A 27,469-nucleotide genomic window follows, 5' to 3' on the forward strand; every position below is an offset into this window, starting at 1 on the left:
CAGCGAAGCCAAGCTGTTTGCCTGATCCATCCGTCATTGTTCAGCCGGCTTTTCCCACTTTGAAAGAGGGTTTGTGCCATCAGGAAGTTAAAAGGAGTCAGGAGGGGGGAAAGGGGGAGTGTTTCTTTTAAAAAGAGAGTGAGATTGGAGAGGAGGACACAGGCACTCCAAACCCTGTCTGTGCTTGGTATATTAGGCAGCCAGTGCTCTTGGCTGGGAGCCCAGACGAGGCTTTTGTAATCAAAACATGATCTTGTATGCTGTGCAACCAGTGCTGAGAAAGGCCGTCTGATGGCTCTCCTCTTTTAGCTCTGCTCTGGAATCCGCCGGGCTCCGCCGCCGATGTCCAACATGCACCGAGCTGTGAGTGCTGCCTGCGCAGGGCCTGGGAGGGGCGGGGGCGCTGGGGTCCCTCACCCCAAAAGGCCACGCAAGGACTCGCACTCGCTTCCTTCAGGGTGGCCTTTCGGTGGCTGTCGCTTTGTTTTCTTGCCTCGCCTGGCTGCCAGCCGGCACGGGGAGCAAACGAGCCGTACCGCACCGCGGGGAGGGGTGCTGGGGGGGCGCGTTTTGGGTGCCGGGCTTGACATCCCTCGCCGGGGTAGGCTGCGGTGGCTGCCTCAGGACAAGGTGCCTCCCGGGAGGCAGATAACAAACAGAAACGCAGGCAGTGCTGGATGGTGCCTACGCTAGTGAGGGCTTCAGCTGCTGCTGTCAAGGAAGAGGATATTTCTTAAGAAGAGCGGATACATTTGCTTACGCAGAAGAGCGCTAGTACGGGCCGCTGCTGTCCCCTTTCCCTCCCCCCACCTCCCGCCTTTCACACTTTGCCAACCCTGCTGTCTCGGAGGTCTCGCTGCAGAAGCAGGCGATCATGGAAGTGTGTAGGAAAACACTGCAGGCAGAGACAGTCTGGAGCGAGGTGTCCCTCCAGCCCCCAAGGAGCTGCGTAGCCAGTGTGTGTGCCACTTAGGAGGGGGGCTGTGACACAACGGGATGTCGTCATTTAACTGAAGCCTGAGGCCGATAGCTTTCCATTTTCTCCTTTTGAGACATTTTAATTTGCAATAGAATGAGGCCTCTCGTTCCGTGGCAGTGTCCTGCTCTTGGGGAGGCTTTGGCTTCAGCTGATTGCTGATTTAAAGCCATCGCACGTTGTTCTGCCAAAGCCATTTATAACTCTGTGTCGCGGTGACATACGGGCACCTTGGGTCCCCGGAAGAGCTTTACTCTGGGGAGGGCACGGTGGAGCCACTTTCCATCCTGAGCATCAGCTTCAGCACGGGCTGGCATAGCGGGCTCGTTCCAGAAAGGGAGGAGAGGGCACGGCCCCCTGTTATCGGCTGGCTCGGGGCGGCAGCTGACGAGCAAACGCTGACTGGGCTGAAGTGTACAATGGGCGAGCCCCTGGGAGCGGAGCGTGGGCTCCACACGCTGCCCAGCGCTTCGGCCCGCCTGGCCCACAGCTCCCAGCGTTTGCTGAAACAGGTTGTGCAGAGAGAAACACCTAAATGGCTGCGTTAATAAAGGCGAGGAGAAGTGCTGAACACCAGCAAACTTTCCTTCCAGTGACTTGTTTCCAGCTGGAAATGGAAGGACCCCCTCCCCCCGGCACCAGCCGCCTTGCAGCATAGACAAAATGCTGACAAATGGGCAGAGGGAGAGCAGCCTGACAGGCCTTTTCAATTTTTTTCTTTGAAAATAGAAGAGCACAAATACAACCTCTGCAAGAATTTAATTTTTTTTTTCTCAAGCCAGTAGCTCTGCAAGTTCTCCTTCAAAAGAATCTGAAGATGAAAAGGGTGTGTTTGAGGGCATGCACCACTTTGATCCCACCCTCAGCAGCCAACACCCCAGAGCTTGGTAAACAGCAAACCTGCCAATTTAGTGCTCCCAGAACAGCTTCTGTTCAGGTAAACACCGAATTTGGCTTTAATCAGCCTTGCAAAATGCCCATGGAACTGTATCCACCCACAAAAGCAATCTGCTCACCTGTCGCATACCCGATGATGGATGGCAATGGAAAAGCCATTTGTTTTCCCACAGATCTTGACAAAATCCCATTATGCAGCAGAAGAATGTGTGGACGCAGTTTAAACATTCCTCTTGTCCCACCTGGACACAGATGTGTGCCTGTGTCCCTGTGTCCTGGCGGAGCAGCCCTTGACAGGGGCTCTTAGATCAGATACCCCTCCTGGGGACACAAGTGGAGATGGGCTGGTGCAGGAGCTGCGGTCGGTGCCATGAGCAGGTTCTGCTGCCTTTTCCTCACTGATGTCTGACACCCAGCACGCCTCCCCCATGCCTGAGAACACACAAAGGTGAGGGTCATGCACTGCATGCAGATTAGCAGGGTGTTACTTCTGGAGCCCACTGACAGCCATCGAAGTGGAGCAGCAGTGCTTTCTCAAACTACCTCATTGCTGAACAAGGACTGTAAGAAAAGGAGAGGTCAGTTCTGTCAGGAAAAAGTCAGGGAGGAGTGGTGGGAAAAGACTCTTTCACTTCTCACCCTGTTCAGACAGAAGGAGCAGGTTTCGTCCTGTTGGTATGATGATTGAGAAGGGCTTTGCTCCTTCTGTTTTCAGGATGCTGCTGTGGATGATGCTGTGTTAAGGAAGAAAGAGCAGAAAGATGTTGAACTTGATAAGAAAATCTTGGCTTTGCGGAAAAAGAATGAAGCGCTGATAAGGAGGTACCAGGTGAGTCTCCAGGTCCTTACCTTCCCCAGCTCTGATCTGTGGTCCTCAACTCACAGTGTAAAGAAGATTGTCAGCACAGTCAGAATGACTATGTTATATAGATACCATGTTTGTATTGGAAACTCTCAGAGCAGGTGGGCAGAGCTCTGCCTTTAGCTTAGCCTTTAGCTTAATCTTTCTTTAACTAAAATTCTTGAGTTGCTTTGGACAACAGACACTGACACTTGCCTCACTGCTGCAACATCTCCTCACTCACTCCACCTTCCTCTGTCTTCCCCATAACTGGGACACAAGTTGGTCCACTCCCTCTTAGGTCTGTTTAGCAGAACTAAACAGGAAAATTAACAGCATCCAGGTACAGGCTTGTGGTAAGGGGATATCTGTGTTTCAGGAAATAGAAGAGGACAAAAAGCGAGCAGAACAGGAGGGAATGGCTGTTACTTCCAGGAGGCCCAAGCAGGATGGACTCACTATTACCATCACCAAAGCTCACAACGTAAGTGGTGCCTCTCCTTCACCATGGGACAGCTCTTGCTCCAGTCCTGCTGCTGCTGCAGTGGCATTTCTGAGAGAGACCATCCACAACAAAGTTCCTCGAGGCACAGGAAATAGCTCCTAAATCCTGAAAAATGTGGGTAAATTCTGCAGAGGTGTGTGATCAGAATTATTTTAGGTGCTGCACATATGTTTCCAGCCATGCCCAGGCACCTCTACCCACACACTTTTAAAGAGATAACTGACAGATGGCTAGGTGTGTGAACAGGCACACTCAGCCTGGGACAGGTCCCGGGTGTCAGCATCACTGCAAATATGCAGGCAGAGGATATCAGGTGTGTGTGTGTGTGTCACTGAAGGCATTAGGAGTGCCTCTGAGAATGCCATAGGCTGGGATAACTTATGGTCTCCTTAGGCTTTGGGAGTGAGCAAAGCAAGTGGCCCAAGGCCAGAGGCTGTGACTCCCAGGTTTCCTTCCTAAGTGGACCAAATCTGATAAGCTCTGTCCACCCATCCTGGCAGCGTGGGGCTTGGGAAGCCATTCCTACCTTAACCCCTTGATGAACTCCTCTGCCAGAGCTCATGCAGAGCCTGCTGAGCCAGCCCACCCTGCTTTCAGCACTCCGGGTTGTTGGATCCAGGCCAGTGCGTTACTCCCTTCCCACCCTGGCCACGGCCCTCGCCTCTCTCGGGGTGCGCTGCTGCACACATTTTTCTCTCATACAGGACCTGAAAGATGCAATTACCCAGACTGAACACTATGGACAAGATAGCCCAGCCCTCTCGATGGTGAGCACCACCCTCAGCCATCCACTTGGCTTCCAAGGCCACCTCCAGCAGGACTTAGGCTTTCCCAAGCTAACTCAGTGTGCTGCAGAAAGAGATGAGGATGACATTTCTTTCCCATAACTCTGGCATTTTAGTCTGAAATGTCAGATTTGTAAGTGCAAAGGATTTTTCAGCCCTGCTGTCTTTGTGGGTTTTACTGCTGAGCAGACAACAAGCCCCTTGTTCCCCAGGAATGTCACTGCACTGTGCCGGGCACAGAGAACTTCCTGGGGGCAAGGGCTGTCTGTTCTGTAGCTGCCTCCCCGCTTGTGTGCAGGTGTGTTTGGGGAAGGGAATCACATCCCTGGGTCAGGGGCCTGGATTTGCTAATGGAAATGGTTCATTTTCCAGGACAAAAGGGTGGTGAGTGAGAAATGGAGAAGCCCCTGTCCTACAAACCCTGGGTTCAGCATTGGCAGTGAGGAAGAGGAGGAGGAGGAGGAAGCAGATCATATGTTCACATTCAGGATGGGGAAGAGGATGCAGCTGGCTGTTACCATGGACAACAAAGCAAAGGTGAGTAGGGAAGAGGATTGCTCTTACACTGCAGCCTCTTGATTTACAAAGGGGCTTCTGTTCTGCCTCTCACTTGAGCTTTCTGTCCAGTGTGCCACATCCAAGAGGAATAGTTCCCTTACTGTTTGTTTCCTCTCATTTCACAGTTTTTCAGCACAACCTCAGAGCTACCACATGCTTCCCTTTCTATATCTGATTCCCAGGAATCAGCCCTCAGGCCTTGCTAAACCCCTCAGCAACACCCTCCACCCAGCCATGCGTAGCCAGTTCCCTTTCTGAGGGATCAGTCACCTCATTGCCCTCCTGGGCCACTCTTGTGTTAAACTGTGTTGCTGTGCCTGGAAAGGGGGACTTGCTTGGTGACACTGGTGTGACTGAATGAGGCACCACCATCCTTCCTGTTACCACTGCAAGGTCCCAGCACCAGAGCTCCTCCTCTGTGCAGAAAACCATTCACATGCAATCCTCAATAACCTAAATCATAGTCAAGCAAACCACACCAAAGGAAAGCCATCTGGAAAGTTGCACAAACTGGACAGAAGACCAGAGGTTTCCTTTGTTCCCCTGTTCTTTTTCTTGGCACACCTCTGATGAGTATTTTTAACACTGCCTCTGCAATCTGGGGCATGCCTCAAACATGAGGTGGGCAGGTCTCACCTTACAGTGGCTCTGTAAGGGGAGTAGTGTAGTTCTGACTAAGCTAAAGAGCTGGTGCCAGAGTCCCAGATGTCTGTCAGGCAGGGAGTGACCCAGGACAAGCCTTGTGGAGGGGAGGAGTTGGCTTTGCCAGGCTGTGACCCTGCTCTCTGTCCCTGTTGGCTCTGCATGGATGCTCTCCTCATATGACATCTCTCACTCTGGGAGCTGGGGCACCAAGGACCAGGATTTCCCAATGTGGGACAAGCAGGCTGGGAGATCACCCACACTGTTAGAATAGGAATCAAGGAAAGAAGACACATATCAGCAGACACATCGAGCAGAGTGTGCCTTCAGGTGAGGCAGCTTAGCCTCAAGCAAAATGGAGAGGGAGGGAGGGAAGAAAGGAGAGGAGTGGTAAAGGGAGGGAGGACAAAGACTATTACACAGAAAATCTGGTGGTCTCTCAGCCTGGATGTGTCTAGCTACCACTGCTCTGTTAAATACCTGTTTCCTGTATTTCCGCTGAGTTTTCCTTGCCATCTGCTCAATAAATGCAAGGTTTAAAGGCTTTTCCCACACACCAGCCTTCACACCATGCCTTTTAACATCCAGTGGCCTGGGGATGGTGTCACCTCCCTGTAATTCAGTGGTGCTCCTTGAGGCTTCTGTTGGGCTCAAGGTGTTTGGGCACGAGGTTCTTTGTGTTGGGTCTCATGACGGACTTTCTCAGACAGCAAGTGATGAAGTTACCTTCAAATATCCTCCCAGTGCCAGACCTCCCAGGCAAGAGGTATCTGTGACCCTGTTGTGTGTTTAAAGGATGAGCCATCAACACCTAAACACTGAAGAGCTCTAGGGAACACCTATTGACTTAAGATGAATAAATGTTTGATGTACAACTTATGGATTAATAGCTTGCTGTTACCTTCTAAACCATCTCTGGGCTTACTTTCTTAATAAAAAATTATGTTAAGTAGAATGCCAAACAGCTGGTACCAGTGCTCTGGATAGGGCAGGGCCAGGCCAGTCTCCAGTTCAGGCTCTAACCTCAGCAGTACAGCCTAGAATTACTGAACCCAAAAGCAGAACTAGAAATCCCCAAGGGAACACGTAACAAGGTTCCCACTGTGTCTGTTCATCTGGGGCTGACAGCACAGGCAGAGCAGGGACCACTCCTCTCCCCTGCATCAGGCTGTCTCAAGAACTATCTCTGCTGAAACAGCAAAATCACACAGATGTGAAAGATGAATAAACAAGAGACTGAGGTTCTGCTGCTGGAAATACTCCAGTATCTCCTAAAACATTTATCATGTGCTAGGAAGCTCGATGACTGAGAAGCCATAAAAAAGGTCATGCTGACAGAGGCTGTGCACAGCAAGGCTCCCCCACGCTAACATCTGCACTCCTGGCACAGCCGAGGGAAAATGAGGTTGATGTGAGGCTTCTTTGTGTCAGATGTCCTGACAAAGGTCCCGATTGCAAGTCTTCTCTACAAATCAGAGGTCTGGGTGTGCTTATTGTTTTTAAAAACAATTTTATAGCAACAAAGAGTTCCCAAGTTTCACTGAAGTTTCCTTGGTGATTTTGAGTACCTTTTAAATCAAGACTCCAGTAAATGTGAAAGCCCAAGGTGGAAAACAGAGTAAAATGCACCATCCTTTAGAGAGGGAAGCTGCTGAGCTTCCTTCATCGCTTGTGAAGTTGAGCAGACTTCATAGGGATGAAGAGAAAATAAAAAGATCAGAGATAACAATAGAGATGACTTACTAAGTCTCTCATTTCCTTGTAAGGCAAAAATAAAAAGGCACATGACTGACCTGAAAGATGATACTTTTGAATGAATAAAAGTATGTCTTTTTGTACAAAAGATGTGCTCATTTTGTGGAATTGATGGCTGAGGGCACTGGCAGGACATAAGCCAGCAACAAAGATCATTAACAAAATAAGAACCAGATGTAAATCCATGTAGTGAAGTCATGACACTGATACAGACGGCTGTAAATAATATCTGAGAGGGGTAAACTGCCCTTGCTCAAGGAATTTATGTATCAGTTTTCTTAAGTATTCCACTTCTGAATAAGTAATTCCAGAAATATGAACACACACTGACTATGAAATGATAAATTATCAAGTACTAATACACTTCAGGGATTAACTGTTATATGGACTAGGATAGAGAGAAAGAACCAAACTGTTCCCCTTCTCTTCCATCTTCTAGGCTTATGCTCCAAGATAGCCTCACATTTTATTGGGATGTGTTGTGTGGGAAAGGGACAGCCTCACATTTGTTTCAAAGACACAGACACAAACTTGAAATAAAAAAACATTCCTCAGTGTTCATGCTGCAGATTATCCAAGCAGGATAAATCCCACCATGCCGATGTTGTGCTCAGCTAAACACATCTCTGTAATATCACAGATCCCTTAGAGTGGGGTGACAACTTTGTAAACCAAAGGCTTATAAGACTTCCAGCTAATTTTCTGTTCTGTCAGCCCAAAATCCCTTGCAGTTTGGGATGGCCACTCTCCTGGGAGGGCTAATGGAGGTGTCCTTACCTCAGCCTGTGCCTTCCAGGGCAAGAGGATCGTCAGCGAGAAACGCGCCGAGAGCTTCCCCGGCCCGGGCCGAGCGCCGGACCTGAGCGAGGAGGAGATGGACCATTTGGTGGCTTTCCGACGGGGAAGGAGGATGCAGATTGCCATCACCATGGATAACAAGGAAAAGGTAAGTACAGTGCTAGTGACTGGCCTGTAACCTATCCATGGCATCCACTTCTGCTGGCATGAGGAGGACCCAGCCACAGGATGTTGGGAGATACTGTGTGTTAGTGGTGCAACTTATGTCCGTATCTTTGTCTTCCATCCCTGTGAAAGAAGAAAGCCATGAGCTTTTCCCTCCCCTCTGATCCTAGCTGAAGCTAGAAGCCTTCTGAACACACTGGGTTCATAAACAGATATTGCTTTGGAAGGACTGATGAAAGCACTGCAGATATGGGGCATGAATCTCACCTCCTCTTTCACCAGCTTCTCTTTGGAGCCACACAGCAAACTGGGACAGGAGCAGTGTCCTTCTGACTCACTGCATGACTTAAACGTTAACAGAACTGGGCAATATGTGCCTCTGCCACATCCTGCTGTGCCCAACCATCACCTGCTGAGTGAGCTGGCTGAACTTTGTTCATCTTTGAAACATACTTCAAATAGTTCTTTACAAATACCTTTCTCTTTACACACACAGAGGCATGTGCTATTTTCCTCTTTGTGAGTTTCCCCAGATAAGGAAGAATGCCTGCAGCAAACAGGGTCAGCAAAGTCTGTGTAGGAAAACAACACTTGGAGTAGCTACCAAACACACCCAGGAATGCTGGGAGACATCTGCAGCCCCTCTCTGCAATAGTGCCAAGCATTTGCTGCTACTACCCATGCTCATCTTCAGCTTCTCCTCCTCCCCAGGGCTGACCTAGGCTCCAAGAGCCCAGGTGCTCCTTTCTCTTGGCTGCCAAGCAGCTTTTTGAATGCCATGAACCTCAGATGAGCTACCCAATTGAGCCACAGGTAGCCCCAGAAGTCCCTATGACAGACATTACTTCTTCAATCTAGGCATCACCAACACTCCTGGATGTAATGAGAATGACCTGACTGTGCTGTTCAGGCCCTTGAGGTTGTCAAATATACTTCTGTAATGTGCCAGGCAAGTGTCTTCTTCTGCTCTCTGCTGGGCCTGTTTAAACACTTGTCTGAGGTCATCAAGGTTGGGGCTGTACTAGGAGAGAGCAGCAGGAGGAGTGCCTGGATGTTGGCTTTAGATCCTGTGCCCTCTTTTAAGTGTATGGACTGCCCTGGAAGGACAGCTCTCATCTGCTTTCATTATGAAATTCGAGGCTGAGCATCCATAAATGTGTTTTTGGTAATGCCTTGCTCATACTGGCCTCAAAGCATCTGGGTTCAGAGTGTGCATGAGGGCAGGCCTAAGGCTGCATTGGCTAAAGCCATAGAATCATCGAAGCTTAGAATCCCAGACTGATTCAGCCTCTGGCAGCTCCATTTGATCTTCCTGCATCAGGGGAGGTAGTGACTAGATCATTCCCTGGTCACTTCCCACAACACAAATGATTTTATCAACCTGTTTCACATCTGCCTTCAGCTATCTCATCTAACTTAAGAGATTGTCCCTATTTAGACTTGTCTGCTGAGGACTGTTCTTTATTTCTGATCATTCTTATTGTCCCCATTTGTGCTTTTGTTATTTTTACCATATTCTTTCAGTACAAGCAGACCAGAACTGCATGTATTCCAGCTGCAGGCTCTCCAGGATGTACTCAGTGACATAACAATGTTCTGGCTTGTTCTGTATTCTTCTCCCAACAAGTTTGCATTTTCTTTGCTTTTTTTTTTCTTTTTCTAAATAATTGAGCTAACATTTTCAGAGAACTAGTCACAGTAACACCAACATTTCATTCCTGACTGTTAATCTTAGCTCAGGACTCATTACTCCGTGTGTGTATACAAGAAGCGACATTTTTCTCTGTGTGAGTTATTTTGTATTACTGATATTGAATTTCAGCTGTAATTTTATGATGCAGGCATTCGATGTCAAGAGATCTTTCGCAGCTCTTTCCGGGCAAATTACATTCTTTGCCCTGGATGATTTAGTATCATCAGCAAACTGTCATCCCTCTCTTCAGCTCCTTTTCCAGACCATTTATGAGCATGTTGAGCAGCACATGTTCCAGTGGCACACTCCTGCTAATCTTCTGCCATGGAAACCACCATTTTCTTGCCACTTTTTCTTTTCTATCCTTTAATCAGTTGTTAAAAGACAAACTTCATTTTCATCTCCAAATCAATCAGCTGCTGGAGAGCCTGTTAGGGTGTCGTGGTGTTGGCTGGGTAGCTGTGTGTTAGGACCTGAGCTGGGACCCCCAGTTCAAGGATTAACTTTCAGTCTCTCATTAACCCCAGCATGGTTCATCCTTTGGGCCTTTTTACCTCGTGCCCCTACTGGTTCCCTGCTCTTTTGGTGTTCCAACAAAAGCCTAGGAAAAGAATCACATCCATCACTTCCTCTCCAGTAGCCTGGCCATTGTTAAATTTGCTCCCTCCTCTGTGCACTTGTCAAATTTATCCTATTAAAGTACTTGATGGGTGTTCTTGTTACCACACATTTTCTCTATTTTTATTAATGAGGAAATTAAATAAAGAAAAAAAACCCAAACAAACTAAACAAAACAAAAAACCCAAAGAAGAAAATTACTCCCATTTTTGCTGCCCGTGGTGCCTCTGGCTAGCCCCACGCTCTAAGTCCCAGGCTGCAGCACAGCCAAGGCAGGAGCTGCCAAAGAGCAAATGCAAGGGAAAAAAGATGCTTTCATGATCTCCTTTTCTGAGACAGCCCTGGTGCCATAAAGTAGAAAGATGCTTTCACTCTCTGTTAGCCCACAGGGCTGAAGGCACCAAATTGTACTGTCTCCTTGCAGAGCCCATTGCTCTACTGGTGCAGCTTCACAACCTCCATTGCTACTGCTGCCTTGGAAGTGCCACATCTGGGATCCCTCTCTGCCTGGTTGCCCCTAAACCTGCCTCAGGGCTCTCCTGCATCTAGGGCTGGAGACAATCCTTCAGTTTTAGCCCTAAAAAGCCACTCCCTGCTTTGGCAGTGTTTCAGACTCATTAGTACATTAGAGCTGGGAGCCAGCAGCCCAGGACCAGTGGAGCACAATGGTTAATTAACAGGTTACAAATCATCTTTTAAATGGGCAGTTGATAGAGCTTCAGGGCTTTTAAATTGTCCTTTTATTAACAGAGTTGCCCAGGATGGTGTATCAGAAATGACTGTAATCAAGAGACACAAAAGCTGCTTTCAAGGACTAACACAGAGGAGTTGGACTTGGTGCTTGCAGAGGAGAGGAACCAGGCCTGTGCCAGGAGAAACACTTGCTTTTACATTGTAGATGGGAGGCGAAAATAGGCAGAGAGGGGGGCTGAAAAGTCTTTAGTTCCCTTCAGGCAGCACGATTAAGGAGGCAGATTTTTCAAAAGAGTTATAAAAAAAATCCTCTCATGTACTAGTTTCAAAAATCCTGCCCAGTGGGGAATCTGAACACTAAAAAAACAGCTTTAAGCTCCTACAAAAATCTCCTCATTTCTTCAAGAAGAAATGCCAGTTGTGGTGCTGACACGTGCCTAGGGAAGTGGGTACCAAAAGGTTTCTTTAATTCATCTGATAGTCCTTATTTTTAAAAAAAGAAGGCGTTGAACTAGCCCAGAGATGCGGAAGCCTGTCAAAGCTTCTGGAGAACGGCTGGTACAAACCAGTGCTTGGCTGGATAATGGCATCAGTATTGTCACCACTGCACAGTGACATTAGCTGGGAATATGTGTGCCAGAGAAGTCAGAAAGACACAGTAGCAGAAAGCATTTGGGATCCCAGGGCTGGTTCGGAGCAGGCTCTGCCCCACCCTGGGCCCCACCCTGGGCCATTCTGGACTGAGAAATCTTGGCAGAAATCTCAGGATAAACAATCATAATCTTCCTTGACTGCTTCAGGCTTTTGTGTTGTCCTGTTCTGCAGGAACAGTTACACTAGGAATGATAATATCTATGTCATTTTTCTTAATTTTGGGGGCAAGAGAGGAAGAAGGAAAAGAAAAACATGTTTTGCTCCCTCTTGGCCTGGGTGTGTGGTAAGAGGAACAGCAGTATTGGGGCAGCAGGACAATGGGGAATTCTGCTCCTGAGCCAGTGCAAGAGCCAAGCTGAGTGTTCTCTGCACAGCCCAGACCTGCTGTCCTGATACAAAAGAACTACATTTTTGTGGTCTTCTCCATTTTCCACAGTGCCCTCTGAGAAGCAAAAATAGCAGCAGACTAAGGCAAAAGGCAGCTGGCTTGCAGTGAGGGTGTAAAAGGATGGAGGACTGTGCAGTGTCTCTGTGACCCAGGTTTGTGGTGAGCATTGATGAGCAAGCATTCCAAATGGGACAGCCCCTGAGATGCAAGGCTCTGGGAGAGCAAAGTTTCCAGATTTCTGCTGTTTAATCTCTCTGTAAATGCTCAGTTTGGGACTGCAGAGATTCATTCAATCTCTCACTACAGGGTTCTTCAAACAGGACTGCCAGAGCAGGTGTCTTGGTGTCCAGAGGGAGTGGTTTTTGGTTGTGTAAGTTTTCACAGCAACATAAATCCCCAGTGTCATCTTCTACCATATCCCCCTTTGCAACAGGCAGGATATGGTGAGGGACGGCTTCTCTGAGCACAGACCCCTCTGCATTTTTCCCAAATCCTTGCTGAGAAATCCCAGGACAATATAGCTAACATTTCCTTGTTATTTCCAAGGATCTGTTTGAACAAACCTCCGTCTGTACTGGAGCTACCAGTCATACCAGTGAAGCTGTCATGCACCAAGTGCAGTGACAGTCCATGAGCTGTATTGCCTCACTTCCCACCTGCCTCAGACTTAGCATGTGTGGACAATCTCCCCAAAAATGTGTCCCCAGCTCATTCCCTGCATGATTCCATGGGGTACATGAGAACAGGCTGCAGCAGCATGAGTTGCCTTAGGAGATTGGGCAGAGTTGCAGGTATCAAGACTGATATCCCAGGTTTCCCTGTAAAACTAGAGCTGTGTGTGGTGAATGCATGGAATAAAAGTCCTGTTTCCAGCCTGGGCTGGACCTCGCCACGCTGCCGCTTTCTGGAAGGGCTGAGCTGGCAGTTCGTGCTGCCACATTCCTCTTTGTGTTTCAGTTCTGCTTGGCACTGCAAAATGGCAGCACGACAAGCTCAGCCCCCCACAGGCCCAGCCCTCTAGCTGTCCAACCAGGCAAGAAGCCTTTCCTAAAAGATATTTATGCTCTGCAGACTGTTTTGTTAAGACCCACTGCAATCCCACCCTGGCCTCTGACATGGCTTCTGTCTCTGTTATGCATTCCATGTGGGGACAGAGAACTCCTGGCTTGGCCCATGTTTGGTGCCTTTAGCTCACTAAGAAACAGATGCTGATTGTCACCTCTTGCCAGGCAGAGGAATATCAACACAGAGCAGAGCTTGCCAGTCTGGTGGCAGCAAGGGTAAGCCTATGGGAGCAGGGATGGACCTTGGTAGAAGGATGCTTTGTTTGCCAGGGAGTAAAATCACTCCTAGTTTGTCCATGCTGAGTTGTAGCTGCACCTCAATAGGCTCCCAGATCTTGTACTGTGGAATTCTAGAAGGGCACAAATCTGTAAAGGTACCTAAGACTTGATCTGCCTTGGGAAGAGACAGCACCATGCAGGACACCACTCTGCTTCCAGCCTGGGAGAAGGAGGGACCTGTGGGAATGCTTTTCTCATATACCTCTTGCTTTCTGACTTTTTTTTCTGCAGCAGTTTGATTTGGGACCTCAGAAACAATCCTTCTTCTTTTGCTGATCTTTTCTGAGAAGTTCTTACATGTCCTGGTCAGCATAGGTTCAGGTCCTGATTCCCCTGCTTAATCCTTGAAATAATTCCTGTGTCCGTTCTCTTGCAGGTAGAAGAGCGGAGAACAGCAGAGAAGAGGAGATCAGACAGTGACAGAGGCCCAGAAACTGAGCACAGCCGGAAGGTGAGTGGGGCCCAGGTCTCTTTGTCTTGGAAGAGGAAACCAGCAGAATGTGCCTCCCCAGCATAGTCCTAAAGGAAGATGACCTCTGAGGTGTCTTCAGACCCAAACCATCCTGTACTTCTGTAAAGCAGCATTGTGCTCTGACATGGCTCCCACTGCTTATTGCTCTCATCACCCAAAGCTTTGCTGAGCAGCTGACACACCTGGAGCAAGCAGCACTGGAAAGGTGACAGGGACCTGCCTCCACACCTCGAGCTGCTCAAGCCCTTCACACAGCTGTAGGGATGTTAGAAAGGGTAACATGCTCGCCCCATGGCAGCACATCTTTGGCTGGTTCCTCTCCCAAAACCGTTTCCTTGTGCATTGAAAAGCTCAGGCTGTATTAGCTACAGCTTCTCATTTCAGCAAGAGCTGAGTAGGATGGAGGTAAATTAAAGCACAGGCCTTCCCACTGACTGTTTAATGCAAAGCCTGGAGACATGCTGGCTCCCTTGAGCCTGCAGATACTTTAATTAATGGAGCACAAATAGAATAACCCCACCTCAGAGTGATTCATTAGGAGGACACAGATGGGCTCTTAGATACTAATTCCAGCTGAGCCCCCCAGAGCAGGAAGGGGGAGCACAGTAGCCTGTGGTCCAGCTAACCTCAGCTACACTGTAATTGGGGTGAGGGACCTGCTCCTCCTGCTCTGTGGGGCCCCAGCCATTTCTGCCTCGCCCCACAAGTGAGCACAGGCATCAGCCTCAGTCCTTCCCTGGCTTTTGGCTTTATGGATGCATCAGGATCCATCCTGGCAGGACCCACTGTGCCTTACTGGGGGACTGGAAGCAGTGGGGAGCACTCCCAGGCTGTGCCCCAGCCGAGAGACAGTGCTTGTCCTGCTGTGCCTTGCCTTTCTGTGGACTTAATCTCTCCTTCCTTGGGGACATGGTGTCAGGTCCCCAGCTCCTGTCAGCTGAGGAGTGGAGGAGCAATTGGTGCCACCCCAGCTCCAGCCCACGCAGGTGGGTCACCTTGGTAACAGGGCTTTCAGTCCCTTCTTCCTGCTGCTTCTCTTACCCGCAGTGCAAGGCTGAGGAGTTAATTCCTCTTTGTGGAAGGTGTGAGGGTGGCTGGTGTGGAAGGACACGTGTATGAGGTGATGAATTACCCACTGGTAATTAGCACCCCAGGACTCAGCTCTGCACTGTGCTATTCCCTACACTCTGTTGCTTGACAACACACCACAGCCTGTCGGCTCCTGCTTCCACCTCATCCATTAACCTGACAGCTGGGCTACTTCCCCCCCACATGCTTCATCAGCTCTGAACTGTCTTTCCATTAAGCTTTAAATTTTTGAGCAGTGTCAGCCCTTAACCAGTCTGTCACGAAGAGTGATAAACCAAGAGCCTGACAGCAGTGAAGGTAAAGAGCCCCTTTGCTCTGGGAATGCTGCTCTTGGGCACAGGGCTGGCCCCAGCTCTGTGACTGAGGGCTCCCATGGGTGCCTGGCGGTCACAGAAGGCTGGCTTCCTTCCCTGCCTTCTCACTGTGAAGGATTTCACGGGCATAACTTTGATTTATGTATCCCAAAGTCTTCAGGTTGGGGGACTCATCATTCAAACGCTGTTGAGAGATGTTGCAAACACTCCAGGAACCGACTCTTAAGTAAACATATGTAAACCTTAGCAAAGGTTCCTCAGTTTTCCCTTCTGTGGAGCCAAACAGTCCCAGTGTATTTAGGCTTTGGGTAAAGCAGAGCCCTGGTGTGCACACATCACTTCAGAGAAGGACCTGACCTTGTCCCAAGTCATTTTCAAATATTCCTGAGCATTTGTGATGGTGACAGTACAAAGTACCCTGAATGCAGCCGTGTCAGAACAGTTTTATTAACCAGAAGCTCTTTTCCCTCCACCAGGATGGTGGGAAGCCAGTCCAGAAGAGCCCTGGAGAGCTGAGTTTCCCCATGACTGGTCGGGAGCGCTCAGAGTACATCCGCTGGAAGAGGGAGCGAGACCAGATTGACCTGGAGCGCCTGGCACGTCACAAGAATGCCAAGGGCGAGTGGAGAAGGGCTTGGGATGTGGAGAAGTCGGAACACATGTAGGTCCTTCCCTGTCTCAGGGTGCTTTGCCTGCAGCAGGCCTAAAGCCAGTGGTGGGATCTTGTGCAGATACTTATCATTCCCATGCTATCATGTGCCTGACCAAATCCACACTGCTGCCTCTTCCTCCCCAGACCATGCCCATAAGTGGGATCTGGTATCAGAGCAATTCTCATGTTTTCTTCCTGGTATGAGCTCTCCTGAGAAGGGATATCATGTGCTGACAAAGATTGCCTGCCTTTGGTCCAACCAGGATATGGACTGTAGGAGGGAGGGGAGCATGAACCAAGGCTCAGTCTGCATCTGGAGGATCCTCTCCATTTCCACATGAACAAATCCAATGGCAGGAGGATACAGGTGCACTTCCAGAAACATGGATGGATGAGCTTGGATTGCTAGTCCACAGGTTCTATCACTGCCCCTGCTTGTTCATGCTTTTCAAACACAGGAGAGCCCAACATGCCCAAATCCTCCTCACCCCATAAACTGAGCCTGTTCAGGCACTACAGGGCAATGGAGTCACTTCAAAAGGCACCTGTGTCATACAGGAACAATGCTGAGAACAGCAAGCTGGGAATGTGCCCGGACACATCCCTGCCTTAATCACTGTCCCTCTGACTGTGTTGGTTCAGCTGGGTCACACCAGCTAGAGAGCTTTGGAGGATGCCATGGCATCTGTAGCAGGATAAGCTTCTAGTAGGGTGTGGAGTTAGGGACTGTTACAAAGGTTTGGTGATAGAACAGTTTGTACAGGACAGGTAGGTGGGACAATCCTTTGGCTGAGAAATGGAGCCAAACACATCAATTTTCAGTCGTTGAGACCCCAATAATTAGGGGTTACTCAGCTTAAGGGGTGCTGAGTATTGATGTCAAGACAGTCCTGAGCCCTACTGTTTTTCCAAAATTCCATTTTCAAGAGAAAAGCCATAATATAAAACAAGCAGGATTAGAAGCCAACCAAATGGTCTGATTTTAGATGACAAGTCTTGAAACTACTTCAGATTGTGTTTGGAAGCTTGGAAGCTGCATTTGAGTGTAGTACAGCTACACTACATCTATAGGATGTTAATAAAATTTAATGTATACGTATGGGTACTGATGTAAAGGTTTTAGAGATTCTTCTTTGGGGTAGAACTACCTCACAGCCTCAGTTAGCACATGCAGCTTCAGCTGCTGCTGAGAAACCTGCACAGGTTTGCCTGTGGGCAGGTGCAGAAGGGCCAAAGGCCAGAGCTCGCGTTGTGCCAAGGGCTCCTGCCCATGCTTTGCACACTGGAAGAGGATGGTCAGGTCTGACAATGCCTGTTTTTAACCTGCAGGTTTGAAGAGGACTTTGTTAAGGATGGGGAGCCAGCCTTGGATAATCCCAGCAATAAGAAAGGTTGGCAAGGGACACCTAGACTCTGTCCTGACGCTAGTGAATGCTGATCGTGCGCATCCCAGTGCCGCAGCAGCTGCCGTGGCTGTCAGCTGTGAAGCTCTGCTTTCCTGGGCAAACGCCACTGAGCTGGGGCTCAGCCCTCCCTGCTGGGCAGAGGGCTTGGGGGATGGGATTTGAGCAGTTGGGTGCTAGAGCTTTGGACCTTCCCAGGAAAAGCAGTGGCTTCTGTAACCTGGTACAGCACAATGTGGAGGCTCAGCCCTGCTTCCTTTCCCACACATTCGTTTAAGAGGCAATCCTATTCCAGAGCACATCATCTCTGATCCCTGTGGCACATGCTGGCTTCTTTACTAGCATAAGTCCATCCTGACTCCCATTTTCTCAGGAGATGGACTGGCAAAACAAAGCTTTCCCTCATGACACCCTATTTGAACATCAGGCTTTTTTGCTGCTTGTCCATTACAGACCCTTACTCACTTTGGTACATTCTTTTTTGTGTCCTTGCAGGGGGAAGGAATGCAAGGAAATTCCAGCACAGGTCCTTTCCTTCGGATGGGAGAGGTGAGTAAACCACAGGATTGTGTTATATCACCCTACTCAATGCCAGACCTCTGATATCCCTCAGGGAGAGTGTTCTCTCCAGACACTTGCAGATTTGGAGAGCCTTTTGGAACACACCACATGGCTGCTCTCATAGCTGTGTGCAGGGGAGAGGTCTTCCAAGAACAGCACAAGTAAGATTGTATCCAAGGAATAAGATTAGAAGAATTTGAATTTGGAATTTAAAAATTCCTAAATTCTTGATTTGCCTTTATTACTTTAGAAAATATATGTGAAGTATGCACACAGCTTCAAATGCTTCCTAGCCCAGAGGTCCTTTCCAAGGATACAAGGGTGCTGGCCTGTTCAGTGGTCCATCAGCTGCTTCTGCCTGCTTTTGCATGGCATTTCCAACCTGTTTTCTAGGTGGAGGACATCATGGAGTGAATGTGAGCGACCCTGGTCCGAAAGCAGTGCCTGCTGTGAGCAGCCGAGCCAAGGGGAAGGACAGACTGACAGGCAGAGCCAGAAGGTGAGGAGCTGGCAGCACTGCCATGGTGTGCACATCCATGTCTCACTCCCTGCCTAATTATGAAGAGGCAACCTGTGCCAGGGCCTCACCCCCTTCACATGGAAGTATATCCCACTTAACACTGCCCTCTGCCAGTGGGAAGCCACTGGCCCTTGTCCCCTCACTGCAGGCTCTTGTAAATAGTCTCTCTAAGCTATTTCAGAGTAATTTTAGCCTTCAGTATCTGCCTCTGTGTCTGCTGTTGTGAAGACCTGGGACACTTGGGCACAGCCAGGCAAGCAGGACCAGACTGTGGCAGGCACAAGCAAACTCTGTCTTCTTAGTCTGACTCAACTGTCTGTTCTGGCAATTGGAATTTATGTGTTCATTACAATTAGAATTACAACCACCAGTTCATTAAGATTTAGTGGTCTCAAATGAGTGTCTCTGGATAGGCCTGAACAAGGGGATCAGACAAGGAACACATGGCCCTGGAAGGAATTCCTATGTGGGTGTCAGGCAAGGCACACTGCCTTTGTAAGTTCTTCAAGGCTTAAATTCTGATTGCTTTTTCTTGACAGATGGGATGCAAAAGAAGGCGAGGACATGTCTCTTCTGAAGGATGACCTTGATGGCCAGGTGAGTTCCTGAGTTTCAGGCTGGCAGCTGAGTCTTCTCAACATGTGCACTATCAGGAAAATTGGAATCTAACCCATTTCAGAGCTGGGAGACCTCTGTTTTTGGTAACTGTTCTCGTCACTAACACGCCTCCCATGGCCTGGTGTGACAGCAGCTTCACTGCTTACACTGACCCCTCTGTCAGCACAGCCACCTCACCTGTTCTGCTCCCTGAACACTTCTCCACCTGCATCCTTTTCCCTCAGGTTTTCAGAACCATCACAGACAAGAAATACAACATACTGGTATTTTAATACTGAATATAATATGTCCTTTGTTTCTCAGAGGAGCCTTGGTGTGGACAGGCAGAAGAGCAGAGGTGACGAGGGGGTGGAAGAGAACTGCACAGCTGAGCTGGAGGAAAAGGGGAAACAGCCAAACCTCCAGGATCACGGGGCCTCCTCCTCACAGCGGCTGCGAAGTGGGAAGGTCCAGCCTGCCCAGAATGGCCAGAAGGAGGAGCGGAGGGGAGCGAGGGGCTGCAGCACAGAGGTGTCTGTGGCCAGCATCGGGGACTCAGAGCCAGGGCCCAAGCCAAGCAAGGAAAGTGTTGGGGAAGATGCCAACGGGAAGCCTGGCACTGCTGACATCTCCCAGGAGAAGGAGGGCACTGACAGCACTGCTTCACAGAGCAGCCTTCAGAGCACTGTGCAAGGCACCAGGCCTGGCAGCGAGGAGACCTTGTCACTGCCTGTGGGAGCAAATGGAGATGGAGCTGGATTGGAAATACAGCCAGCTTTGGAACAGGAGTCCTCTGAGAACTCTTCCAACAGCCACGGAGGAGAGCTTGACACAGCAGCAGGAGACAGACTGGATGCTGATCAAGGACAGCTGGTGAGCCAAGGAGGGGAAGAAGTGACCCAAACCACTGCTCTTGAGGGACAGGCACTTGCACTGAAAGGAAGTGAAGATGCTGAAGGCACTGAACACCACGAGCCTTCACCCCCAGGGAAAGCCAGCTCTGACAAGACTGTTGTGCCTGAGCAGGCACAACAGGACACAGCAAAATCCCAGTCTGGGGAAGGGGACCAGCCTGAGGACTGCAAGGACAAGGACAGTGGGGACACTCACAACTAGCAGATTGCATCGGCTTGCCTGACACATAAGGTGAGTCATCTCATTATTGTTCTCGGCCATAGCACAGGGCCACGACTCCATTTTCTGTGGTACAATGGCATCATAGCAGATAACTGTTCAGAAATGTTCATTAGCAGTGCTGTGGATCTCTAAGGTAATTAAACCTGTTGGATCCCAAAGGCCTGTCCTGGAGTGGGCGGGGGAGGAATGGAAAGTCAGACAGAAAAATTCAAACAGAAAACTGGGCTGCTGAAGTTGGTTGATGACACATATTAGTTAGGGCACATACTGATCTATTCCAGGGAAACTATGACCTTAGAAAGGATGGGAGGAATAACCTCAGTGGGATGAGTTTATTTCTGTCTCTGGGGTGATCACAACTTGAGGTCAGTGTGGTGCTTCCCCAAAACACTTGTAAAGCCACAGGGGCCCGCCTCGTGGGCAGAGCTTGGAAGAAGGTTTGCTGTATGTGGGATTCTCTACGCATTAGAAGGTCTGTGAGTGCCACACTTTGAATTACAGATGGCAACACTAATGTGCTGGCCAGTGTATAAATACACAGGGTGACATGATTCCTGGTGCAAAGGCCCATGAACCTAACAGAAGGGAGGGAGAACAGAGCCGGTTATGGAGCAATGCTCCAGGTTTTACACAAACAATTTTCTTCTATCAAGGCAAATGCAAAGCCAGGAGAAGCACAAAGTTAAGGTAGAAATTAGGAGGAAGGGGAAAGGAGAGAGGGTAGGGGCTTTTTTTTCCAGGCAGTGTCGCCCACAGAGCAGACATCACACTAAACAGAGATGAGCATTTTTAGGATACAATCCAGTTTGCCTAACACGGGAGTGGCTCTCAGAACACTCCTGCCTCTCTCCTTCACAGTAACAGGCAGCAGCTCTGTTCCATAAGTAGGCACTTGAGGCAATGAGCTGCTCGGAGCCAGGCAGGCAGATGCCCCCACCAAGTGCCTTTCCCAGATTCCAGAAGCTTTTCTGCAGACCCTACACAGCAATGTGTCCCCCGGTGTTGCTCAGTATTCCTCACAGAGGTACAAATGAGCTTAGGGATGAAGTGGCTAAGCTGCTAACAAAGACTTTCCCTATAATCCAATCCATATAAAAGGCAGGGAGAAGTACAAGCGTCATAGTGATTTCAAAAAGACAAAACATCAAGAACCAGCAGGAGCTGGTTCTGTGTTTGAACTAAAATTCCTTCAAGTGAGGGAAATTAATTCCAACAGCATTTAGGAGGATGTTATGAAACACCTGGATGGACTTAGTGGGAGATTACTGTCCAGCCACGCCTCTCCAATCTACCAAAATTCCCACCAAATTAGAGGATGAAGGAATTAATGACTAGTTTGCTCACTCAGGATAACTTTAATTAGACACCAGCTAAGAGGAAACAATACATTAGAGTAGTCCATTTTCATCTCAGCGATGGAGATTCCCATGGTTTGGTAATAGGGCCCTAAGTCCACTTCAGAGCTCAGCAGGTATCTGTAACAGCTGAACACATCTGTACTCAGTGATAACGATGTGCTGGCCCCCTGCCCTGCTCACGGGGCCCATGTCCCACTCACATTAAAGGCAGATCTCACATCCCTTCCTGCACAACTGCAGCCCTGTGCAGCCACCACGTGGGTTTCACAGCTCCCCCTCCCAGTGTCTATTTATGGCACTAAAAATCTCCAGCACCTTCAAATCAGTGGGAGATGCTGTGCAGAGAGTGTGGTGGGGCTTTCATCCTTCGCTTCAAATAACAAGGAATAAATATTTACTCGAAGTGCAGGACTGGAATCCCTGGAGAATGTCCAACAAGTCCCAGAGAAGTAAACGATACACAAAAACCACAGAAGCTTTTCCCTGTATTCTCTTGAGAAAATTAATCTTAACATCTTTAGAGAAAATGCAGCTGGGGGTAGATTTCCAGAGCAGCTCCAGGGATCTGACCTTGAAGCACTGGCTGACGTAAACAGGAGTGGGGCAGGCAGGGCCTGAGTGCTGCAGGACTGAGGAGGTCAGCGGAGGTCGGCTCTGATGCAAACCAGTGCCCAAGGTTGGTGCAGGAAACAGCACAAGCAGAAACCAGCACTTCCCAAAACAGCTGCAGAGCTGCAGAAGAACAACCACCTTCCTTGAGGTTCAGGAGACTGGAAGATACCATCTGCTGGTATGTTTGGGAGTTGGCCTAGGATTGCCTTGAATGGCACTGGCTTCCCTGGTCTGTCCACCCTCTGGAGCCCATCATGCCATGGGCATTTTAAATTCCCAGAGCATCTCTGAGAGCTCAGTCTTTATGCAGCAGGGAGTGGGACTAGACATGGTTGTCTCCATGTCTCCAGAGTGATGGCACAACATGGAAGGGCAGTGTTAACATTGGAAAACACAGGAATTCTGTAAGAATGCTGCAAGAGACTAAGGACACACAGGGAAGGCTTCAGGGCTGTTGAGGGAATGTTGTTTAGTCAAGGAAAATGAAGGCAGAAAGCAGTGGAATTGTGAACTCAGTAGATATGTGGGTAGTGAACACCAGCAAAGGGGAAGAAACATCCAAGCCAGAACACAATGCTGGGGCAGGGACCGTTGTACTGGAGAAGCCCAGGAATAAATATGGGAAAATTAGGAGAAGGTGGCTACCTGTCAGGGCACCTGGAAGCTTGCCATGGCTTAATCCTGAGGGCTGGGGCTTAACACATCTAAACATAACTCAGGGCTCTGATGGGTGAGCTGCTGCCATTCCAAACTTCCAAACACCGGGAATGCAGCTGCTCTTGTATCTATCCATAGTTGTTCCTGCTATCCCAGACCTTCATCAGCTATGCTCAGCTGCAGCTTCAGGGAGTTGTGCACATCCCCCCATCACGTGGGGCCTGCCAGGCCCACAAGGACCTGCTGCTGGCTTGGCTGTGAAGGCCATCCCAGTGACATCCCCCAGCCAGGCTGGGAGGTGTGAGACAGAGAGCAGGGATCTGCAACAGTCCTCTCCTGTGACACTGACACACAGAGGGAATTCTGCCACCACAGAATTCCCACTCTGCTGGCAGAGCCCAGGGAGCACACGGGGGCATTGCTGCCCTGAGCTCACAGCCAGCCCACAGCTGCTCCACCTTCCACTGGCCCTGGAGTTACATATGGGAAAGAGGATACAGTGGGAAATGTGAGAAAGGCTAATCACTCTGGCTAATTACCAAGAGAAGTGATGACTTTAAAGCCCACCAGTGTCTTGGCTGTAAAGACTCACTCATGCATGGGCAGAAGGTGTCTATTGAAAAGATAATACTGCAAAGCAGGAAAGGGAATTGTCTCCCAGCACTGAAACACAGTCAGAGCCTTCTGAAAGCATCAGTGATCAAACAGATCCACAATAGGGAGAACTCGTGCTGGAGTCAGCTCAGACTCATAAACCAGCTTACTTTACAATATCTGGACCACCAAGTGTGACTGACAGTCTGCTTCTGGCCCTTCCCAGTCCCATTAAATCCCAGTGTGCTGCCACAGCACTGAGTAGCCCTTGGCAGCAGGACACAGCCAGCCCTCACTGCTGCACACAGACAGAAAGAATTAAATCTTCAGTAACAATATCATCTCAGCTGTACACAGCATCAGTTGTGTCAGCACCTCAGGTCTGATTTCAGTGCAATTCCTTACTAAATATCTGTGTCTTCAGATGATTCCTTGAGAAGTTTCTTTTTTATGCAAGCCAAGCTTCCTGTGGCCTCTCCTGCCTTTGAAGGATTTCATCTTTTTTTAATATCCCCTTCCCCAACCTTTCTTGGGAGCTTTGGGTGCTGAAATCTGCATCAGCAAAAGGCAGATCTATGGATTTAAACATGGATGCAGAAAAAGGCCAGCTCAGCAATTCTGAGCAGCACCCAAGCATCTGGCAACTAGAAAAGAATAAAAAGTCTGCATTTCCCAATTAAAATCAGCATGTCTGGGGCTGGAAGCAGCTCTAGTACTGCAGGCTCCACTCATAGGAGAGTTTTTCATTAGGAAAAGCTGATTCAGCCTCTACTTTTGGGGTCCACAAGTGCTGCACACCCAGGCTGGGTTCACCAGGAAGGATCACAAAGCCCTACATGAAATCAGCCTCTTCTCTTGGTGCTCCTGGTGCTAAACCAGCACACACAAGAACACATCAGGCTTGTTGTTCCTGAGATATAAGGAAAGAGTGAAGTTGATGTACCATCCCAGAGGAGGACTGAGAGCGTTTAATCCGGACTGGTAGAGTCAGCTCATCCCCTGGGCTGCAGAACCCCCAGTGCTCCTGTCAGATTTGGCAGCAGGTATCTGGGTTATGCCCCAGTGGTGCCTCCCAAGCACCCCCAGCAGTGCAGGAAGGACAGGGTGGAACTCAGCAGACATTTTAATTTACAGCTCAGCAGTTCCCTGGAGACTGATAATCCTGTGGCTGTCTCTGCTCTCGTTTGCAGGATAACGTGCTGGAGGCGGTGGAGGAGAAGAGGAGCGCAAGCTTGTCCTCACTCTTTTACCTTCTATGAAATCAGCTTTCAGCACCTGCCCAGTGCCCTTCAGCACCATTCACAACACGTGGGGTCCCCATCACCACCCCCCTCACAGTTCTGGTATCCCCCTTCCCTATCCGTGTGTCAAAGGACAGGGAAGGGTGCACACACTCCCACCCTACAGAGAAAACACCATCACTTATCTGTTTGTTTGGCATATATTGCAGCTGCGTGGCAAGCCAAGGAAATGTCTACTGGATGCACTTTATTTTATTTAATGACTAATTCTTTTTAAACTTATGGCTTGGGTTTCTGGGCACACACCTCTTTTTTTCCCCAAAGGTTGGAGGCACGTGCCAGGGGCTGTGCCAGCAACTGGAACAGCAGGAAGAGGTGACTGGCAAAGCAGAGGGGTGAGGTGTTAGGGTGTAGTTCAGTAGCTGGGTGAAGAAGTTGTGTTCAGAGCTCTTGTACTAGAGGTTTGCACGTGGTTGAAGTGTTGGCAGAAGTGTAAGGTAGTGGCAGGGGCTGAGGGGATGGACAGATGGATGGAATGAGCGCTTCTGACAAGCACAGATCAACCCCCACACCTCCTCCTTGAAGAGCCTCCAGCTTTCCTCCCATTTTAGAGGCTGAGGAGCACATCAGGACAGTGCTTTGTGCCAAGGAAGGTGGCTGCTGGGGTGACCAGGCGTGTGTGTAACTCAGCCAACTCTGTGCCCCATTCCCAAGGGTAACTGGGCATCCCTGCAGCACGGAAAGGAGGGGGACAGCACAATAATCTTCCTCCTTCACCACACTGCCCAAAGCAGTTGGCAGCAGGGCCCAGGCCAAACTGGAGCTGGAGGTCCAAGGCTTCGTATTAAACATTTTAACCTTCCTGGTTGTGCCTTCCATAGCCTTGTGTTTGAATAAGAGAGCAGGAATCCTCTCTAAGCTGCCCTGCAGACCTTCTGACCTGGCCTTAAAGATACCTTTCAAATGGAGGATCTGAAGGAGCTTTACCAGCACAAACATGCAGGAATTCCAGCTGCTTGGCTTTCCAGTTACAGCAAGCTAGGACCCAGCTGGAATACAGCTACCAGTTAAGAAGGCACAAGGAATAACACAACATAATTTCTGACTTCTGAATGTCAGGGCAGTGCGGGCATCACCCTCACTTCAAGGTGCTGCTCTAAAATTTGATGCCAGAGCAAGCATCCCTGGGACAGGTATGTGTGGAGACTGCTGGGAATGTCCTGCAGGATGTTGGCTGACCAGGCTGGCAGACTGCCCTGGAGATCAGGTTGGCACGTGTGGACTGAAATACTCTATGCTGCTTTAATAAACTAATATTTGCACAGACAAACATTTGTTTTTCCACGTGACTTAGACCCGTGACACCTATCATGAAGCACAAGCCTGGGAATTTCCTCCCTGTGCCAAATTCAGGAGACTTTACTGGCATAACACCAGGTATTATCAAGAAACGGAGCGTGCAGCTTTTGTGTTTTATCAGTAGAAACATCTCCACCCCACCAAAGCCCAGACTGGGTTTATTTGGACTTACCCAAAAGATAAAAGAACAGATAAATAGAAGATTGTAAAACTGCTCCAGGTCCTGGAGCTTCTCCATCACTGTTAAAGGCTGATTTTCCTCATCTGCCTGGCTCAAAAACCTGCTTGCAATTGTTTAGTTTTTAAATTTATTATTATTTTGCAAATCAGGTCTCTGACCTGACTCTTAGACCAGTCAGACTGAGTCATTACCAGCATTTCCCAGAAGCCAGCTTGCCTCATGGTCAATAGAACACAGTGTCAGCTCAAGAGCTGTTGTACCCCAGGAGCAGTTGGACACATGGCCAGGCAGGAATTTTACATTGCCCTGGTCCAGTACTGTGTTGAAGAGATAAAAAACCTTACTGCCCTAGATTCCATTCTGAAAGGAAAACCTATCACTGGTCCTCCATTCCCTCCTTTTTTTCCTTTCTTCCAAGTGACTTTGCAGGTAATGATGCCCAGGAAGGACTGAGTCTGATCCAGGCTCCAGAGATGGGGCTGGACAGGTTGTGCCTGTTCCAAGTGTATTTTTTCCTGCTCATTAACATTTTGCTCAATGCACTTTGTTTGGTGCCTGGGTTGTGATTTTTCAGACAACTGTGGCTTAGCTGTTTCTTCTTTATGGTGAGAGAAAAAACTGAAAAGTTGACAAATCTGATGTAGAGGGATTATTTATATGAAATAAAAGTTGGAATGAGGAAAAATCTCCTGTTTCTTACTGTTTCTCAGTTCCACCATGCAGAGATCTCCAAATTGAATGAGTAATCTCTACTATTTAGAGCAACAGCTCCAGTTCAGAGCACTGATACCTTTGGGAAGCACTGAACTCCTGGGCTAGCTCAGCTTCCTCACCACAAGAGCTCTCTGCAGAAAGCCAGGAAGATGATCACTTTTTAATTGAGGCATAAGGGCCATCACCTCATCAACACTGCACTTTTCTTGCAAGCAAATGTAAGGGCAGCTCAAAGAGTTCAGAGTCACCTGCCTGCACAGCACCCGTTCCTTCCCAGCAGTGGCTGGTAGCTCAGGGATTTGGTGGAAGTTGTTCCAGCTTTTCCAGACACAAGAGAAGCAGCAGTGCTCGCAGACAGAATGATTTTTCCTTCAAACCAAAGGATCAGCTGGCCGCTAGACACCGTTCTTTTCCTTAAAAGTGTACAAATCTCAACATAGCAACTCTAGCTAAAACTATCAGAATTGATCCCACACTAGTGAGTCAGCTCTTGCAAAAAGAAGTTAATTTAAAAACCTTCAAGCCAAGGACAAAAATACATTGGGATAAAGTTGGAGATACTTGTTTCCAAAGCAATTACTGAAGGAGGCAATAACACAAAATTCCAACAGCAATTCAGCTCTCCATTCCTACGTCAACGAGTCCAATACCTGCAGCAGGAGCATACACACAGGCTGCTAACCAGTAAAGGCTAACA

The 27,469-nt window shown here is 48.9% G+C and overlaps 1 protein-coding gene across 2 annotated transcripts; it reads left to right on the top strand.

The window, feature by feature from the left end:
• On the top strand, window positions 1-26,743 carry CCDC9B (coiled-coil domain containing 9B). 2 transcript variants are annotated; one of them, XM_033061663.2, is made up of 14 exons: window positions 1-363; window positions 2,589-2,702; window positions 3,094-3,198; window positions 3,924-3,986; window positions 4,377-4,541; window positions 7,756-7,905; window positions 13,688-13,762; window positions 15,663-15,847; window positions 17,168-17,229; window positions 17,737-17,790; window positions 18,196-18,301; window positions 18,862-18,919; window positions 19,244-20,065; window positions 24,468-26,743. In XM_033061663.2, exons 1-13 carry the CDS (start codon window positions 343-345, stop codon window positions 20,033-20,035), a joined length of 1,950 nt encoding a protein of 649 aa, XP_032917554.1. In that variant the 5' UTR covers window positions 1-342; the 3' UTR covers window positions 20,036-20,065; window positions 24,468-26,743. The 2 variants fall into 2 exon arrangements, with proteins under 2 accessions (XP_032917554.1, XP_032917555.1); XM_033061664.2 differs by lacking the exon at window positions 3,924-3,986 and having other exon boundaries at window positions 6-363.
• The last annotated feature ends 726 nt before the right edge of the window (window positions 26,744-27,469 follow it).

Source organism: Catharus ustulatus, chromosome 6, assembly GCF_009819885.2.
Source record: "Catharus ustulatus isolate bCatUst1 chromosome 6, bCatUst1.pri.v2, whole genome shotgun sequence".
NCBI lineage: Eukaryota > Metazoa > Chordata > Aves > Passeriformes > Turdidae > Catharus > Catharus ustulatus.